The sequence below is a fragment of the Pelobates fuscus genome, chromosome 7, assembly GCF_036172605.1.
Source record: "Pelobates fuscus isolate aPelFus1 chromosome 7, aPelFus1.pri, whole genome shotgun sequence".
In the NCBI taxonomy this organism is placed as follows: domain Eukaryota; kingdom Metazoa; phylum Chordata; class Amphibia; order Anura; family Pelobatidae; genus Pelobates; species Pelobates fuscus.
Window position 1 is genome coordinate 16,545,198 of NC_086323.1, and position 18,503 is coordinate 16,563,700.

At 40.4% G+C, this 18,503-nt stretch overlaps 1 protein-coding gene across 5 annotated transcripts in view; it reads left to right on the forward strand.

Annotated features, from left to right (window-relative positions):
• The window catches only part of MAST2 (microtubule associated serine/threonine kinase 2), a 220,067-nt gene that overhangs the window by 96,991 nt on the left and 104,573 nt on the right, over window positions 1-18,503 (forward strand). For 2 of the 5 annotated variants that reach the window (XM_063427732.1, XM_063427733.1), the window contains exons 1-2: window positions 4,436-4,759; window positions 6,274-6,480. The exons of the other annotated variants lie outside the window; for them this stretch is intronic. In XM_063427732.1, coding sequence (XP_063283802.1) covers window positions 4,710-4,759; window positions 6,274-6,480 — 257 coding nt within the window. In that variant the 5' untranslated portion in view covers window positions 4,436-4,709. Of the gene's footprint in view, window positions 1-4,435; window positions 4,760-6,273; window positions 6,481-18,503 lie in introns of those variants that run through there. 5 annotated transcript variants of the gene reach the window in all.

Below are 18,503 nucleotides of genomic sequence, written 5' to 3' on the forward strand. Positions count from 1 at the left end.
ATGTAAAATGCAAACTTGGCTGTGGTAGATTATTAATCTGCAATTTCCATTCAACCACTAGCCGTTAGCAAGTGGAGATTGTACCACTGGGATGCCCGTTGCAGCACAGATCCTCACTGCTTTTAGAAAGCAACCGGTTATAAACAGTAAGGTCACAGGATGGCAGTCACTCCCAGAGATCACATATTGTCACTGGTCTGGTCAGTAGAATAGAACTTGCAGTTTATCTGATAATCGGATAATTGCCAGCCTTTCTGATATTAATACTCTTAACTTTTGTTTTTCATATTTTATATTCTACATTTGAATGCACTTGCTTTCAAGTCCTGTATTCGTGTATGGAAGAGGTTAACAGCGACCATATCATACCATCCTGAGATAACTTAGTTTAAAGCATAAATGGCTCTGAACAAAGTGATAAATCGATTTGTTATGACTGGAGGGAATTTTACTGAGCTGTGGAGTCAGAGCTGTGTATTGACACCAAAATGTGTCCCCATTAAAGGGACACTATAGTCACCAGAACAACTACAGCTTATTGAATTTGTTCTGGTGAGTAGAATCATTACCTTCAGGCATTTTGCTGTAAACACTGTTTACAGCAAAATGCAGTGTTTACATTACAGCCTAGTGATAACGTCACTGGCCACTCCTCAGATGGCTGTTAGAGATCCTTCCTGGGTCATGGCTGCCTAAAATGTATCCAAACATTCAGTATCTCCTCCCTCTGCATGCAGACACTGAACTTTCCTCATAGAAATTCACTGATTCAATTCATCTCTATGAGGAGATGCTGATTGGCCAGGGCTGTGTTTGAATCATGCTGGCTCTGCCCCTGATCTGCCTCTTTGTCAGTCTCAGCCAATCCTATGGGGGAAGCACTGTGATTGGATCAGGCTACCACTTCTGATGATGTCAGCAGACTGCTTGTTTTTTTTTAGGCAAACAGCATGCAGATCTACTGCTTCATGCTTGAAGATTTTGTTATATTTATGGAGGCAGGGGGGCCAGATGTTGGTTTTAACACTATAAGGTCAGAAATACATGTTTGTGTTCCTGGCCCTCTAGTTATCCTTTAAATAAACCTGTATAAATACATATGTGAAGTATTTTTGGTGCTGGTGCCCACCCGTATGCATTGTATTTAGAGCTCACAATATTAGAGGAAAAGCAATGGAATAAAAACAATGCCGCAGCCTTGTCCCAGGTTTACTTCTTTAATACTTTCTCTTTACTAATAAACCTGGGCATTTACTCTCTCTTCTTTAAGTTAGCATAGCTCAATATATAACCAAATATAATCTCAACCTTGGTTTATGTTCTTTGTGATCAGTACAGCAACACGTGGCCTGGTCTCCGGTGACTAACGTGGGCCTTATTAAGGCCAGTAATAGGATTACTCCGAGCATTTGGCTTACAGTCTATTATACAGACAGGTCATTTAAACACTGAGTAACATGTTTCAAAAAGGAGGAGTACATTTTAGGAGAGGGTTAGATGTTAGTGAAAGTAACTTGATAACTGCTGGAAAAATAGCTTACCAATTCCTAATATACATTGTTACCAAATGAATATATTTAACTTCAGATTTACCTTCTATTTATCTTGTTACAACTTGATATGAATTCAAATGCAGCTTTGTTTGTATCCTGTGTTACATTCTCTTATAACCTGCGGTTAGATGGAAGATACGGACTGGTTGGATCCTCTAGTAGTCTAACCCATGATGTCTTGTCTTATATCTAGATAGAACGCAGTTTGTGAGTCTTTATTCCACACAGCTTGCATACAGTATCCTCAATAACTGCTGCATTGCACTGTGTACGTAAATACCAAAAATACTCTAATGTATACTTCCTTCAGCTTCAACCCCCACTATCAGCTGTGTTTGTATTGTAACCGTTGGTGAAATATGTGTGTCCATTTATTTTCATTCATGAGCACGGTAAGTTTTAATGCGTTCCTGTGGAAATCAAGGACGCTGTCTCTGGGATACTATGTGTGGAAATGACCCAGCAATCCTCCTTCACCACTCCGTTCCTATTGGAAATTGTCATGTCATCATTTTATATATATATATATATTTTTTTTTTAGATAAAAGATTTAGATAAAAGTGTTTTTCTACCTTTGGGCTCGTATTCTAGTGTGCAGCTATTACTCGCTTATAGGGCTGCCATTAACGCTAGTGGGTAATGGGCAAAATCTCACCATTACCAACTGGTGATTATCGCCTGATTTTACTGTTACATTTTCTTGGACTTTCAAAATGTTCATTTCTGACTGGTACAACGACAAAAATCACATTAACGGCAATCTCCCATATACATGTTTTAGAGCAGATCATTATAGTATCGCTGTTATAATAGGAGCCTGATCCCATGTGCAGTGATTTGCCTCAGTAAGTATATGGGCTGCCATCTTTGTCCTCTTTGGTCTGAAGCACAGTTTCATCTGACCAAATACTGTGCAGGTAATCCAGATCTTCATTCATGTATCTAGGCCTATAAATGTACTCTGGAAATATACAAGGTCTTAGTCGATAAGTGGGGGTTTCTGACCAAACTGGGCTACATATGTTTATATCCATTGAGCAGGGGTATGTCGAGAGATACATTAATATAGTCATTAACTTGTATTATTAATTACAAATGTATGTACTGCAAGGCTGTATTACAATCTTTTCTTTTCAGTGATAATAAAATAATGAAGATGGTTTTCCTTTGATGTACAGAAAAAAGGTTTCTTCCTCCCAGAGTGGACATGAAACTTTGTTCCTGGAGCGGATTGCTGACGGGGTTATAGCCAGAGTATGTTTCGCTTGATGCAGCTGTTACATAGAACGAGTAAAAATAACCCCTCTGATTTAGTGTACAAAGCCTTAGCGTCCCTACTGGCACTGTGCATACAGGTATTAATTAACCTTGATCACTGTCATCCCAGTCTGTATTTAACTATAAAAATGCAGTGAATCAGCAGCATGGTTAATGATCTTCTACTAAACTGCGTGCCTTTTTGAATCTATTGTGCATTAACTAGTAATTAAATGGAATTAATTCCCTCAGGGAATGATCCTGTAGGAGCAGTGCATTTCATTAAAACTGTGCATACTGTTTCTTGGGAGTGCAAGGTTTCTCTGTAAACCTTTCTCTGTAAACCTTTCCTGGTGTACCAGTTTCACAGTCCTTTTAAATGAGAATGGATGCACATTGTTCTCAATGGAGCATGTATTTATATATGTGGATTTAACCAGGACCTCTAATCTGTCTTAACATTTTTCATGTGATGCTTAGTTGTTCAAATATAAGCAATTTGGCACATGGCATCACTCTCTCTCTGCTGACTGACACATGCTGAGGGCAGAGTTTATAACAATGATCGACAGGGAGCTAAGATAGAGACGCCCAGATCCAGGATAGAGTAGTGTAGATTTCTGTCCACGTAAATGTTTCTATTAATATAGGGGAATTGGTAAATAAATATATATTTCCATTTAATCTCCATTCTTATAATATTAATGCGGATATTTTGTCCAGTGACACAAACTGGCAGAAAGTGAAATGGCATTGCCAAATAGGAATGTCGCACCTCCTTTCATTTGCCCTACAACCCCAGTGAGAGGACACAGGAAGTGTGTAGATTGAAAGCACAGATTTCAGGCAAGGAAGTGAGTTGGCACAAGGAATTTGCTTTTTTTTTCCATGCAGTATTTGGGGGACAAGGGAATGTATCCCGGAGTTCTGGAGGTAGAATAAGGACTTCGGTATAGGTGAATATGAATTAACTCCCAAAAAAGGAGCCTTGTGCCAAGCTGTGGGTAGGAAAGTGTAAACGCTTGTGAAAGGTGACTTTGGTATGAATGAAAAGGAGATCAGAATATAATAAGGGAATGAAGTGACTGAGATGGCGATTCCATGTAATATAATAAGCATCAATCATAATTGGTCACTTTTTTCCCTCTCTGTTTTGATGATTTTATCTGATCACAGTTGGGTATTATAGCTTGGCTGTTCTTGCTAAAATCAAGTAGGTGTGATGGCAGTTTGCGTCTCTCAACATGTTTGTTTTGCCTCTGTTGCCTTTTGAACTTCTGAAATGAATCACAAACTGCACCTCAAAACTAATCCGCTTCGATTTAGCTTTCCTACAATGGAATGTCCCTGCTGTGCTGGAGGAACAGCTGCACCCACCCGGAGTCACAGCAAGGGTACTGCTCAATCTCCACTCACTGCACATTTTCCAGTTACAATGTCACTTATTTCTTTTGCCTGATTGTGCCAGCGCTGTACCAGCCCCTCCTCCAACATTGAGGTTCCTGGCCGGCTCTGTGATTTGCTGAAATGTTGCCTGTTGCCACTCTGATATTCGAAGCCTGTTCGGTGTCACTGATTTGCTGTCACCCATATCAGGCGTACATTGCTATTTATATATTTGATGAGTGTTTTCAGGTGGACACTTTGCTGTGAGCCTCACTATAGAGAAGAATTCCTCTTGGGTAACGACACCATTATTTACACTGAGTAAATATCACAGTTGGACGAAAGATGAGTTGGTTTCTCACTCAGGACAATCACTGAGCTCCAAGCTTTATGGGCTGACACTTGGATGATGAATTCTAACACTTTGTTCAACTCTCTTCCATTGGATTGTGTCAACCAGCCAACGTCCGGCAACTGAACCCGTTCTCCTGAACTTTTTACCATTCATAATTATGATAAAACGAAGGCAGGAAAGACTCGGTGCCCCAAGCCTTCGGATCCAGTAAGCATAGGAAACTTGGGTGAAAGGTTCCCTAGCCTTATTTATCTACACCTTTACAGTGTACATGTCCTGCAGCACTGTGTGTGTATCTAGAACATTCTGAGAGATGGGGGTTACTACGTTCATTTCATCTTTGCTTCAGTTGTTTTGTCTAATTTTAGACCAGTTATGGTGGATAATTTGCACATTTAATAATACATGTTAACTAGATTACATTTAAACTTTAAAAACTAATTTAAAAAAAATGCTGGCTTGCTTTCGTTAGTTAGTCGTTACCAGACTTGTGCTGCGCAGAACGTATCCTATGCCTGTCAGCCTATGGATGATCTAATTGGTTCCTAGTCCATAGATTGACAGGCGTATTGATTTGTTCTGCACAGCTGAAAGGTATTTCTACTTTATATGTGTAAATGTTTCTGATTTATTAGTTAAGACTATTGATAATTTATACATTACAGCTAAATATTTCTATATAAAGTGCTGGGAGAGTTAAATGGCCTCAGAATATGTCCAGGTCTCCATTATAGAGGCAGAAAATAGTTTTTAGGACATCTGTACTGTACACGTCGTAGCTTGGTTTAGGTCCTAGTGATACAAAAAGGGCACCTTTAACACTTAGCCATGTGAATCACAGCTCAAATCTACACTTGGTTGTACCGGCAATGTAACCCTTTCAGTGCATTGCAGTGCAAAACATGCCCACTGTTACCTAGACATAAGCCAATTGTGGTAGCATGCGCTTGCCTGCTTGAAATCACTGCATTTTGAGGCACAGATATTGGGTTTTCATTGTCTTACTCTGGAAATAAGCCCTTTCCTCTCACCACGAGCAATTTCATATCTCATTATCTAGGGCACATTTATGCATACAGGGATATCATTTCTAATTAGTGGGCTAATAGCTGCTTGATCCAATGAGATATCTGACTGCTATTTTGGGTCAAGAAGGAATTTTTTCCTAGTTTGTTGCAAAATTGGAAGCGATTCAGACTGGGTTTTTTGCCTTCTTTTGGATCAACAGCAAAAGCATATGTGAGGAAGGCTGAACTTGATGGACCCAAGTCTCTTTTCAGCTATGTACTATGTATCCCCTTGTTTTCCTATAGTCCGTCTATGACTGCTAATGATGGCAAGCCACATTTCTTCCTGTGTGATTCCTAATATAAGGGGAGCAATTGCATCTTTCTGGTCTAAATCATTTTATCATTAGCCTCCATCTGTCATGAGTACAAAGTGTTAACTCTGGATTATAATTAGATCTGTCCAAACTCCTTGTCCTCTTTATCCACTCAAAATACTCGGAATTGCAATCCCAAGGCCCTCTGTATTTCAAACTTTAAAATATTGAATACTCTGTCCATCTTAAGTTATTACAATATAGTTCATTTGCTTTCAATTTATTACCCTATTCTGTGGATAAGATTTTTTCTCCCAATTTGCTCTTTAATTACTTTTCTGAATCCCCTTGCTGTTCACCTGGTAATTCCTTTCATCTTTATGGTGCCTTATCCCAGAATATTCTCTCCTCTGCATTCGCACAACCGTGGAAATGATGTCCATCCGCGCATCCAATCTCCGTCATCTGTGCCAAACTTACAACACCTCAAAATTCCATTTAGTGCTGACTGTGCGCTGGACACGTCTCCGTTAGCTTTTTTTGCCTACCCTCAGCCGCAGAGTAATCCAGGTAGCCCGTGCCACAGCAGCCCATTGCAGTGGAGGTAAGCTGACGGCTACGCCAGTAACTCCTGAAATAACTGCATGACTCACTAATTGTTTTACTGACTAGACCTTTGATGCTAACATTGGCACTTAAAATGTTTGTGAGCTGCTATTTCCCATGATGCTTAGCTAGCCTTTTCTTAAAATATGGCTACGTCAGACATGACGTCTCAAAACCTTTTTTTGGTTCTATATCTCAAAATGTATGTTTTCCTTTTACAGCCTGTTAGTTATTGTAATTCCAATGCTCATATTGTAAATGTCATTGCCCTCTCATGTAATATATTGATTGTCTATTACGTTTCATTCTCTCTGCTTCAATAAATGTATTTAAAACAAAAGAATTAGCAGCTGACATGACAGTCCATCTCAGCCCAGGCACAGCCAGGGCACATATTGCAAATGAGGAGAAACAGCAGCTCCTCCTATCTCTATGTTGACTGACAGGTGCAATTGGCAGAACATTTAACAATGACACAGGGAGCCAAAAATGAACTCCAGAATGAAGTGCTTTGGATTTCTGTAGTTAATTTTAAAACATTCTACCCCCCTATAGAGAGGGTACATAAACGTTAAAATTTGAGGAAGTTCCCTTAACTACACCAACTGCTTGGTTGGTATTGTATAGTAAGATTTCCTTCTTCACCAAGTTCTTTTTTTAATTCTCTGATCTTATACATACACATACAATCAGGCAGTTTTGTTTTGTTCCTGTGTGAAGCTGTCTTTGAATAGATAACTGGTTTAAAGTTGGCTTTGTGCCTTCCTTGTTGCGATGGTGTTTGCTCTGTTGGGACAGCAGCCTCATCCAATATTTTTCCTGACACCTTAATTACCGACACCGATCCCTGTTTTTTTTTTTCTTCGCAAAGTGAAGACATCCCCGTTCAGTAATAATTATATTGCTGATCTTGTTGTGCCCTTTGTCTCATATTGCTTAGTCTAAGCTTCATATTGTGCAACATTGTATTGTATGTGTGAGATATACACACTTAGACACATCCATGGCACATTCCCACATACATACATATCCTGAAGGACAGGAAAGGAAGGTTTTCTGTTACATACTACCAGTAATTAACCTGTTGCAGTAAAGTCTTCCTGTAAGGGCACAGTGTAACGTTACATTGATATCTAACTTGGCTTCTTTATGGCATCTGAGGAATGAGTTTGCTAGATGTCAACAACCATCTGACTTAGAACAAAGAGTCTCTATTATGCCATTATTAGCCCCGGGGGATAGTTTTTTGCTCCTGTGGGAAATGGAAACCAGCATTTCTTTACACAATCTCTGCAACCTGTAATTAAATATATTTTACATGCTGTAAGACAAGACATTTACTTAGGTTATAGGTATGAGGAGCCAAGAAATAGTCTTTAACTCTTTGATGGTCTGCCAACACAGAAAGCCACCTTACAAGCACTAATTTGCTTTGTCTCTGTTCTTAGTTTTGCCCTTGACGTGTGCCCGGATGTGAAAGAGAGTGCACCATTGCTGTGATAAGGCTGGGGCAGCTGAGCTTTTGCTGTCTCCCTAGCTAGCCAGTAAGGGACAGGAGACACATAGCTAGGCAGCTGGTCCTCTTCAGGGGTTGGCCAATGTTAGCAGATTTGGTATTATAATATGTATACACATTGTTATACAGGGCAACAAGAGAGGCTCTCTGAGTTTAACAAATACATTTACACATACAAATATTTCATAATCATTCATTATTGACACAAACATACGATTAGCATGAATTTTAACGTTCTTGAAAATCATGAAATGTTTGTCTTTAATTAACATTCCATGTAGATGAATCAGGTTTGACCTGGCTACAAGTGATAGTGTTTGTGTGTGTGTATAACCTATAATTTCATATGTTTAGCTCTGGCAATACACCGTAACAACCAACAATGACAGTCATATTTAATTACATGCTGACTTTAAATAGGATTTTATTATATAACCCACTCGCATTCCCAGAGGTTATGAAATAGCTGTAACATGGTTTATTTAGCAGATTCATAAACACATTACATTTTAGATATAGCATTATATAGTGCAATGAATTTCATTTCTATTTTCTGTCGATGATAAATTCAGCGAGAGCAAATCCCAAAGCTTCCCCTAGAGGGAGCCATATCTGCAGCATAAACGTTATAGGGAGCAGTAGCCTTCACTCTGTTTACGGCCCATTTTGCACAAAGGGTGATATGATTTGTATGGCAGCTCTATCGCAGTCATGCTGAATTAAAGGAATAATAATGCTTCAACCGCTGACCTTAAATTGGCACAGCTTGCAGGAGGTACTTAACGGTATCTAGTTATATTGCCATTTACACTGGCTAAAAACAAGTTTAATTTACAACTGCGGTTTGTGCTGTTCAGAGAGTGAATTGTTACATGGACAGAATAGGAAACATGCTACTAATAATGTATTTTATTTATCTGACCCTGTCTTGGGTTTGAGGCTCTGCGTGACACACATCAGTATCTATCAGAGACTAAAATATTGGCAATGTGTGTTTTTCAGTACATTTAACACTTAAAATTATGTCTGAGTCACAGCTGAAAACGTATTCCTGACACTATAGATTTAAAATCATTGTAAGGTCATCTGCCCCCTCTCTGTACCTTAAAGGGACACTCCAGGCACCCAGACCACTTCTGCCCATTGGAGTGGTCTGGGTGCCAACTCCCACAACCCTTAACGCTGCAAGTGTAATTATTGCAGTTTTTTATAAACTGCAATAATTACCTTGCAGGGTTAACTCCACCTCTAGTGGCTGTCTATTAGACAGCCACTAGAGGGCACTTCCGTGTCCCTAGCACAGGAAACCTCCAGCGTCGCTCATTTCCCCATAGGAAAGCATTGAAAAGCATTTGCTTTTCAGTCTCGCCCACCGGCCGACGCAATCACTAGAAGCAGCGGCGTGGGACATCGTCGCTGCCTCTGGTAAGTTACTGAAGGGGTTTTCACCAGGATTGTTTTCCTGGCACTGGAGTTTCCCTTTAAAAGAGTGATTTTACTCCCCTCCCCCCCCCCCCCCCCCCCCCCCTGTGCCGCGCCGGTTTTACTGCAGCTGTCCCTGCCACAACCCAATGGCTGAGATCATCAAACTTAATAGGAAAGCATCGGGATGCTGTTGTGCATGCGAGGCAAAACGCTGTGCTGGGCCAGTCAACATCTCTTTAGGGTGCGTTCAGCATCTCCATGCAGAATGTGGAGACACTGAACGTCCACGCTGCACACTGCAGTACTGACCCATGAAGCACCTCTAGTGGCCGTCTGAGTGACTGTCCCTAGAGGTGTTACTAAACAGTAATGTAAACACTGCATGAAGTTGTAATTGTTCTGGTGACTATAGTGTTCCTTTAACTTGTCCTTGCCTTATATATATATATATATATATATATATATATATATATATATATATATAATATTTTTTTTTTTTTTTTTTTTTTTACTTTTTCAATTGTGTTGCCTCCTTGCCCGTTAAAGTCATTTTACTTCCCTCATCCATATCAGTTTCTAATCCACTCCATACCTGTAAGTCACCCTTTCTTTATAAGCTCTCTTGGTCTTTAAGCTCAATCCACATCCATGCCTTTTCTAGCAGTTCTGTTTCAGTATTCCTACTCCACCTGCTTCTGGTATACGTTCAGTAACCTTTTCACATGCTCCATATCCCTCCTCTTCTTTCTTACTATACTAGTTTGTATTTATCAAGATTAACCCTTTTCTCATCAGCGTGCACACGATTTTCCAAATATGACGCTAACATTATCTCCATAGTATAAAACTATATAGACATTTTATTTTGCAAGTTAAAGGTTAAACACAAAACTCCAGCATTCACATCTCACCCAAAGCAAATTGTGTTGTGTATTTCTGTGGGATTCCTGGGATGTTCCTTGTTATTTGCTGTACTGCTAACATGCTGATCAGGGCCCTAGTGCAGGCTACCTGATAATGATGGTGTAATGGGATATTAAGCACCTTTGTGCTTTGTTAGTTTCTAGAATTGATGGCACCCTGTAAGCAGACACTGAGTTCTGTCTTAAAGGGCTCTGGTCATCAGATGAGGCACACAACCATCACCCTGATGGAAGCCTGAAATTGTATTAGATCGTCATTTAACCCAGTTACATTTCGCTTTCTCTACCATGCAGGCCTGCATTGTGAGGGGAAACATAATCCAAAGGTGTATAGCAAAAACAAAATTCACCAAACCAACCCAAGGAGTTCGAAATCAAAACCTTTAACCTGCTGCAAAACCCCAGAATAGAATAGCTCTGCTTACACATTTTTAGTAGTAATGGCAGCTAATCATTGCAGATTGGGTATTTTCAACCGTGGATGGCGGAGCATCCACGAAAGAATGGCACTGAGGTACCCCGGTTGGTGGTTTGTGTTCTTGATAAGGGGGGTCTAATAGAAATTTAAAGAGAGAGAGTTGCTGGTAGCCTTAAAATGGCATGGTCGTTTTGGAAGTCTAATGTACTGTACATTTTAACCCTTGAATTTCTGTCTACAAGCTGTTCCCATACATGTTACATTCTTACAAATATTTGGATGTTGCATTTATCTTTCGTGTTGCTGTCACAAAACCTGGGCTTAGTGAATACAGTTCTGAGAGGGTCATTCACTGCAATGTTGCATGTTTGTGGATTTAGAGTTTAAATTTTAGGCCAAAGTAGTTGGAATGAAGACATGGCTTAGATGGTGTATTTTTGGCTATTTTGGCTTCACTGTGAAATTCAAGTTGAATTCCTGAAGATTCAGGCTTGGGAAGAGTTAATAGTGTAGAGAGGAGGGACAGGGAAATTTGAACATATCTTCAGATTTAATTTCCCCTTTTCAATACTAGATCCATTATTCATTATTCTGATCTGATTAAATTATTATACTTGCCACAGAGGGGAAGTAAATAGTTCAAAACATATTAAAATGGGATTTTTATCTTGTCAATTAAAATTCCCCTGAAACAGGCGCCGCCGCTTTGTTTATTAATGCAGCGTCCCTTTCAGACATTCTTTATTGGTTTTTGTCATACTGGTGTTGAAGGCCAAAATGCCTTTTGAGAACTGGAAATGGCAGTGAGTTGGACTCATTTAAAAACAATAAACTTTGTGTTGGTCAAAAGGCAAATTCACGACTCTTTAAGAACCTCAACTTGCACGATGCTTTGCTGGATTTTCGATACAGTAAATGTATTTGGGAATTAATCTAAAATGGCTGTACAAATGACCTGTACAGTTGACAGTTAAATTGGTTTTATATAAACTTCTGCTTGCTGTTTGACAACCCAGTTACACAAATGGGTCTTCAGTTACACAAATGGGTCTTTACCAAATGGTGAGTTATAGTGAAGGCAAATTCTAAAATCCAGACCTTAATAGCTGCTTCTGAAAAACATGTCCTAATTCGTTAGTTTAATTTGATGCATGTACAATAAAACAGGTAATATGGTACGGTTCACTTTTTTCATCTTCAAAACCGGTGTTTTGAGAGCAGGGTGGGCAAATGGCTTAATTGGGTTGAGTCAGATCTGCAGAGAAAATATATATTATGATGTTTATATAGCGCCAACAAATTCCGCAGTGCTTTACAATGGGTGGACGAACAAACATGTAGTTGTAACCAGACAAGTTGGACACACAGGAACAGAGGGGTTGAAGACCCCGCTAAATGAGCTTACATGCTAGAGGTAGTGCGGTAAAGTGACACAAAAGGTAAGGATAGTATAAGACTAATGACAGTTGCAAGATATGATTCAGTCGGGAGCTATTAACAGTTTTATTGAAATGCTTTTGAAGAAGTGGGTTTTTAATGATTTTTTGAAGGAGTGGAGATTGGGTGAGCATCTAACGGAGGAGGGAAGTGAGTTCCACAGGAACGGTGAAGCCCTCGAGAAGTCTTGAAGGCGAGCATCAGAGGTGAGAGTACGGACAGAAGATAGACGTTAGTCTTCAGCAGAGCGTAAGGGCCTAGACAGGACATACTTATGTATTAGGGAGGGTAGATGGGTGGTAGAAGCATTATGTAGAGATTTGAAAGCAAGAACCAGAAGTTTGAAGTGAGCCGTATATCTTACAGGAAGCCAATGTAGGGACTGACAGAAGGGTGAGGCGTGGGAGGTTCGGGCGGACAGGAAGATGAGCCTCGCCGCTGCATTCATTGTGAACTGTAACGCGCAAGTTGGGAGTATGTAAGACCACTGAGAAGCGGATTACAGTATTCAAAGCGAAAAAAGGACAGTGGAATGGACCAGCACCATGGTCGCATCTGGCGTTAAGTAGGGTCGGATGCGCGCAAAGTTTTTGAGATGGAAGCGGCAAGATTTGGCAATAGACTGAACATGAGGCGTGAAGGAGAGGTCGGAGTCAAAGAGAACATCTAGGCTGATGGTAGCACCGTTGACTTGGAGGGAAACACACACAGGAGTAGCAACACTTGAGGGATGAAAGACTAGAATTTCAGTTTTGGTCAAGTTGAGTTTAAGGAAGTGGGCAGCCATCCAGTTAGAAATAGCAGAGACGCATTCAGACACTAGTCAAGAGGGACGGGGAGAGATCAGGACAGGTATATTTGCGTGTCATCCACATAGAAATGATATTGAAAGCCAAAGGAGCTAATGAGTTTACCAATGGAGGCAGTATAGATGGAGAACAGTAGGGGACCAAGGACTGAACCTTGGGGGACGCCAACAGAGAGGAGTTGGGGAGAAGCAGCAGAGCCAGAGAAAGAAACACTGAAGGAGCGCTGGGAGAGGTAGGAGGAGCAATATCTTGTAGACCGATATTGTGAAAGATAAGAAGAAGCTGTTATTGATCAACAGTGTCAAAAGCCGCAGACAGGTCAAGGAGAATTTGGATAGAGTACTGACCACGAGATTTTGCAGCGAGTAGATCATTGGATACTTTGGTCAGTGCTGTTTACACAGAGTGCTTGGCATGGAAACCAGACTGAAGCAGGTCTAGCAGAGAGTTGGACTCTAGGAAGTCTGTCAATCTCGCGTACACAACTCTTTCAAGGATCTTGGATGCAAAAGGCAGTAGCAAGATAGGACGGCAGTTGGGTGGGGAGTCGGGGTCAAGGTTGGGCTTTTTTTTTAGTTGTGGTTACCGTTGCATGTTTGAAGGGCAATGGAAATATGCCAATGGAGAGAGATTGAGAATTTTAGGTAAAGACAGAGTACGGATGAGATGTGAGGGAATTGGATCTAAGGAGCAGGTGGTGGTGCGGGAGGACTGGAGCAGAGCAGAAACCTCTATGAAGTTCCTTTTATTTTCGTTTTCGTCTGTCTATTTTTTTTATAATGGATAAATATAAATCCTTTTTTTATTTTATTTTATTTATATTTATTTTTTTATATCCTGTCTTCACCTTGGTTTCTGGAGGCAACCATTTTTGGTGAGAAACTCCATTTATCTGACCAAAGTTTGTGCAGATACACCTACAGTAATGTGCATTCAGAAATTCTGACATGATGCACTAGGTTGGAACATCTCAAACATTCACTCTGGGACAGACCTTCAAATTGTGCACAGTGCTAGCAGATCAGTGATGCATCCCACCAAAGAATGCGAAAGATGACCACTCTCACATAACAGATGGGTGTTTTTAGATGTATTCTGAAAAGTTATTGATGTAGTTAAATATTCACAAGTATTATCATTCCCTGCAGGCCTTTTGCAGTAAACACTGACTTTTCAGAGAAAATGCCGTGTTTACATTACTGCCTAGGGATACCTCCACTGGCCACTCCTCAGAGGACTGCTAGAGGTGCTTCCTGGGGCAGAGCTGCACAGTGTGACTGACATTCAGTGTCTCCATCCTCTGCATGGAGAAGCATTAATTTAATGTATCTCTATGAGGAAATGCTGATGTTTGGCTTGTGCTGGCTCTGCCTCTGATCTGCCTCCTTTACAAGCTTAGCCAATCCAATGCTTTCTTGTGATTGGCTTAGATCACCACTTCTGATGATGTCAGCCATAGAGGCAGATCAGGGACAGTGCCAGCACCAGCATACTGGAATAAAAGGGGGGTGTTTTTTAACACTCTAGGATCAGGAATCCATGTTTGTGTTCCCGACCCTATAGTGTTCCTTTAAGGTAAAGGCTTTATGTTTGCCATAAACTCTTAAAATTGCCAGTATCAATGTATGGAGAAATCATGCCAATAACACAGCAAACGTACAGTAAATAGTCTACCCAGAAAACAAGTGCTTACAGTTGACCTGCATGGGGTCTAAATAAAGCATTTGCTCCCAAATCCACATGTGTAATCTCTGACTGTTCATATTTGTTAACAGTGGGTGTGCAGAGAGCGTTCAAGAGACGCTTACATAGTATGGTGCATGCTTGTTATAGTCATGGTGATCTGCCAAAAGTAATGTTATGCGAACTCGTGCCATCAGAGTGTGCATGCCTCTCATTTCCTATGTGACTTGTATGGGTAATAACATAGTGTGATTAGTAGTATTATTCATTTAAATACATAAAACGTGATTAGATTGCTGTAAGGATAATCTTATTCAAAGGTACGATTCGTTTAAATGAACTTCCCTATTGCATTACGCCTATGCATGTAGTAGGATACACGTAGAGGGGAGTAAAACCCATATGTGGGTTTAAAAAGTGTTTGTTATTGAATTATGAAAACTTGTGATTTTTTTTTTTTGTACATTTTATAATGAAAGATGAATATCAGGACTATACCTATTTTGCGTCTCATCCACTCTTTTTACGTGGTAAATAATTGAGGTTGTGTAATATACTGATGTGCGTGTGATAATGCATAGGATCTCTGCCTACAATAGGCAGTGGTGTGACTGCCAGGAATTGTACAGAGAATGTGGTGGCCCAGGTGGGGTGTCTGGATAATTATAGTTTGTTACCGTTTGTAATAATTTAAAAAACAAAAACAAATGCATGGGTTAAAGGCTACTTGATGTTCTTGAACTCAGACTCCCATTATCCTCAAACATCTCCGAAGTACATGTCATCCTCACATAGCACATGCTATAATTGGTTATCACACAGAATTACAACCAACTCTTTCTCTAAAAAGTAATAAAACCGTTTTGTTTTCCTAATAGTATTTTCTAGCTGCATTATGTATTGTGGTTCACACCTTTTAAATTTTTGTACCTATTGCTGTGCATGTGAGTAGGTCTGCTGCAGGGGTCCTCTAAACCCCGGTGGCAGGCATTCTCTGCCTACAATGGCCACACCCAGACTGAACTTGAGGAAATTGGAGCATTAAAGAATGGATCTGTCTCTAATTCTTTATCACCCTTCTGAGGCGAAGGGGAGGGATGTAGCGAGAGGAGAGGCGTACATGAAATCAATACAGAACAGATGCTGCTCTCCTTGTACTAATGGCACAGTCTGTGACAGTCCTCTGGGGATACACTTTGGCTGGATCTCTGGCTGCACGTGATTCCTTGTCTTCTAATGCCGGGTCTTGATGTGAGCTGTATGGTGCCAGTCATGAGGACTCTCCTGGACAATGTCTGACTCTTTCTGGACCGTTCTGTCCAATTTTTCCCTGCCAGAGACGGACATGCTGAGACGCACCAAGAGGTAAACGTCTAGCTGACCATACTTCTTTTTTGGGGGTAAAGGATCACTTTCAAAGCTGGTCTGTGCGGTTATATCTGTTTATAGCCTCAATGGTACATAATGGAACAAAGTGAATAAAATCTGTACATATTCAGCGAATATTAACCATTCGTTGCCCACAGGCTGAGCAGATGGGCATTGGCTTAATACCTTTTACCTGCATTAAAATACCATAAACAGGTTAGCAGAATGGTGTGCCAGCCTTTCCTAACTTTCATAGCAAGAGACCTGGCTGTAGGTCATCACCGCTCCTCACCCTCGTCTGTCAGACAGCATCTTGCTGAATCAATGGGGGATTCTGGGTCTTGGCGTCACAGCTAGGAAAATGCTGATATTGCCAGTAAACAAACCTGTGGCATGGAGGGAGATTAAACACCTGTGAAAATATTGGCATCAATGTTACGTCTTATAAAATCTCTGTGCTGTTATCCAGGTACCTGTTCGTTTCTATAAAGCTGACAGACTGGTTTAAACATGAGCAGACCTGCTGGGTTCAGGGCTGTGGTTGGCACATACAGGGCATGGATGCCTAATGATACCACGTGTAGATGTTTGTGAATTACATCCATAACATTGTGGCTAGCCAAGCATCACGATACGGTATGTTGGTTTCAGGTTTACCATGCCATCATACATTCATGGCTTATTACTTTATAAAAGGCTGTAAGACGGCAATGGTGGGTCTAATTTGCCTCAATTCAGGGCAATGTGCACAGTGCGAGCTGCTTAGTTTTTTTTTATTTGTTTTTTTCTCTATCTAAAAGTATTGTTTTTTTTTCTGGTTTTTTTTTTCTGTGCTTTTTTGACACGTGTTGAATTTCTAGAACAGAAACTGTTGGTAAATAATGAAAAAAATGTTTGTGTATTTGACAATCACAGTAAACACTTGTATGGCAGTTTCTGACGTGTAAATGCAATAGCTTACATGTTAAATTGCGAATCCTTGCAAACTGCAACGTTTCAGGAATTCTCCTACTGATGATTGGAGGTTCAGTTCATTAGTTGCTGGAGATAACATCCTCTGTTCTAATGTAAGAATCCTCGTAGATAGAATCACCTGAAATGACTGAAATTCCCCACATTAAGAATTACATTAATGGTGCAATGCTCTTGAACACAGTTACATTCACTTTTAGCTGTAATTGTGTGAGTATATATTTTACAAAGGGACAGTTTGTGATGTTGTCCTGAACATAACCAGCTCTCCCTCTCTCTCTCTGTTACTGCACGGAAATAGGTCTGGATTTTTCTTTTTCCCAAAAAGCATGTGTCCGTCCACTCTCCTGTGATTCCTGCAGGATGGATAGTTTGTCATACAGGTTTATTGTGGTACAAACCATTCCTCAAATTAAGCTCTGAGGAAAATCCTATAACTTTTTTATATTTTCTGACAAACACATTGTGTGTGTGTTTAATGATTATCTTAATATTTATTATTCTTCTTATATTTGTTTATAAACAAAGTGTTCGATTATCAAGTTGATTTTACTTTTCTTAGTTTTGTCTGTGGTGTTTTTCCCCCCTTCATTTTTCACCTCGTCCTCCTTGTGTGATGCCTTTTACCTCCCTGCCTTTATCATGTCCCGTAATTTGGACCGCATCACTTCGCATCACTTCTCATGATCTGAACTCCTCCATCTTCAGATACTCTCTCTGCTGCTTCATTTTATTGACTCCCCCACACCATATCAATGCAGCAAACATTATCTAGTTTTTTTTTTTTTTTTTTTTTTAAATAGAACTCTTTAAAAATTATATCCATAAAATATGTGCATATTTGTGCAACCACTGCTGGAGTTTTACCAGTGAATAATGCTTGCGTAAATACAGGGATTGCTTTGTATCATAGACTTCTCTTCTATTTGTAGCGATAAGGTTATGGCGAAATAAGGTACCCTATTTCTGTCCCCCCACACACGTAGTGCATTATAACTGCAACTATAAGGTTCCCTGTCTCTCCGCACACAGTGTATTATAACTGCAGCTATAAGGTTATGGTGTAAGGAGGTCCCCTGTCTCCCCGCACACAGTGTATTATAACTGCAGCTATAAGGTTATGGTGTAAGGAGGTTCCCTGTCTCCCCGCACACAGTGTATTATAACTGCAGCTATAAGGTTATGGTGTAAGGAGGTCCCCTGTCTCCCCGCACACAGTGTATTATAACTGCAGCTATAAGGTTATGGTGTAAGGAGGTCCCCTGTCTCCCCGCACACAGTGTATTATAACTGCAGCTATAAGGTTATGGTGTAAGGAGGTCCCCTGTCTCCTCGCACACAGTGTATTATAACTGCAGCTATAAGGTTATGGTGTAAGGAAGTCCCCTGTCTCCCCTCACACAGTGTATTATAACTGCAGCTATAAGGTTATGGTGTAACGCGGCCCCCTGTCTCCCCGCACACAGTGTA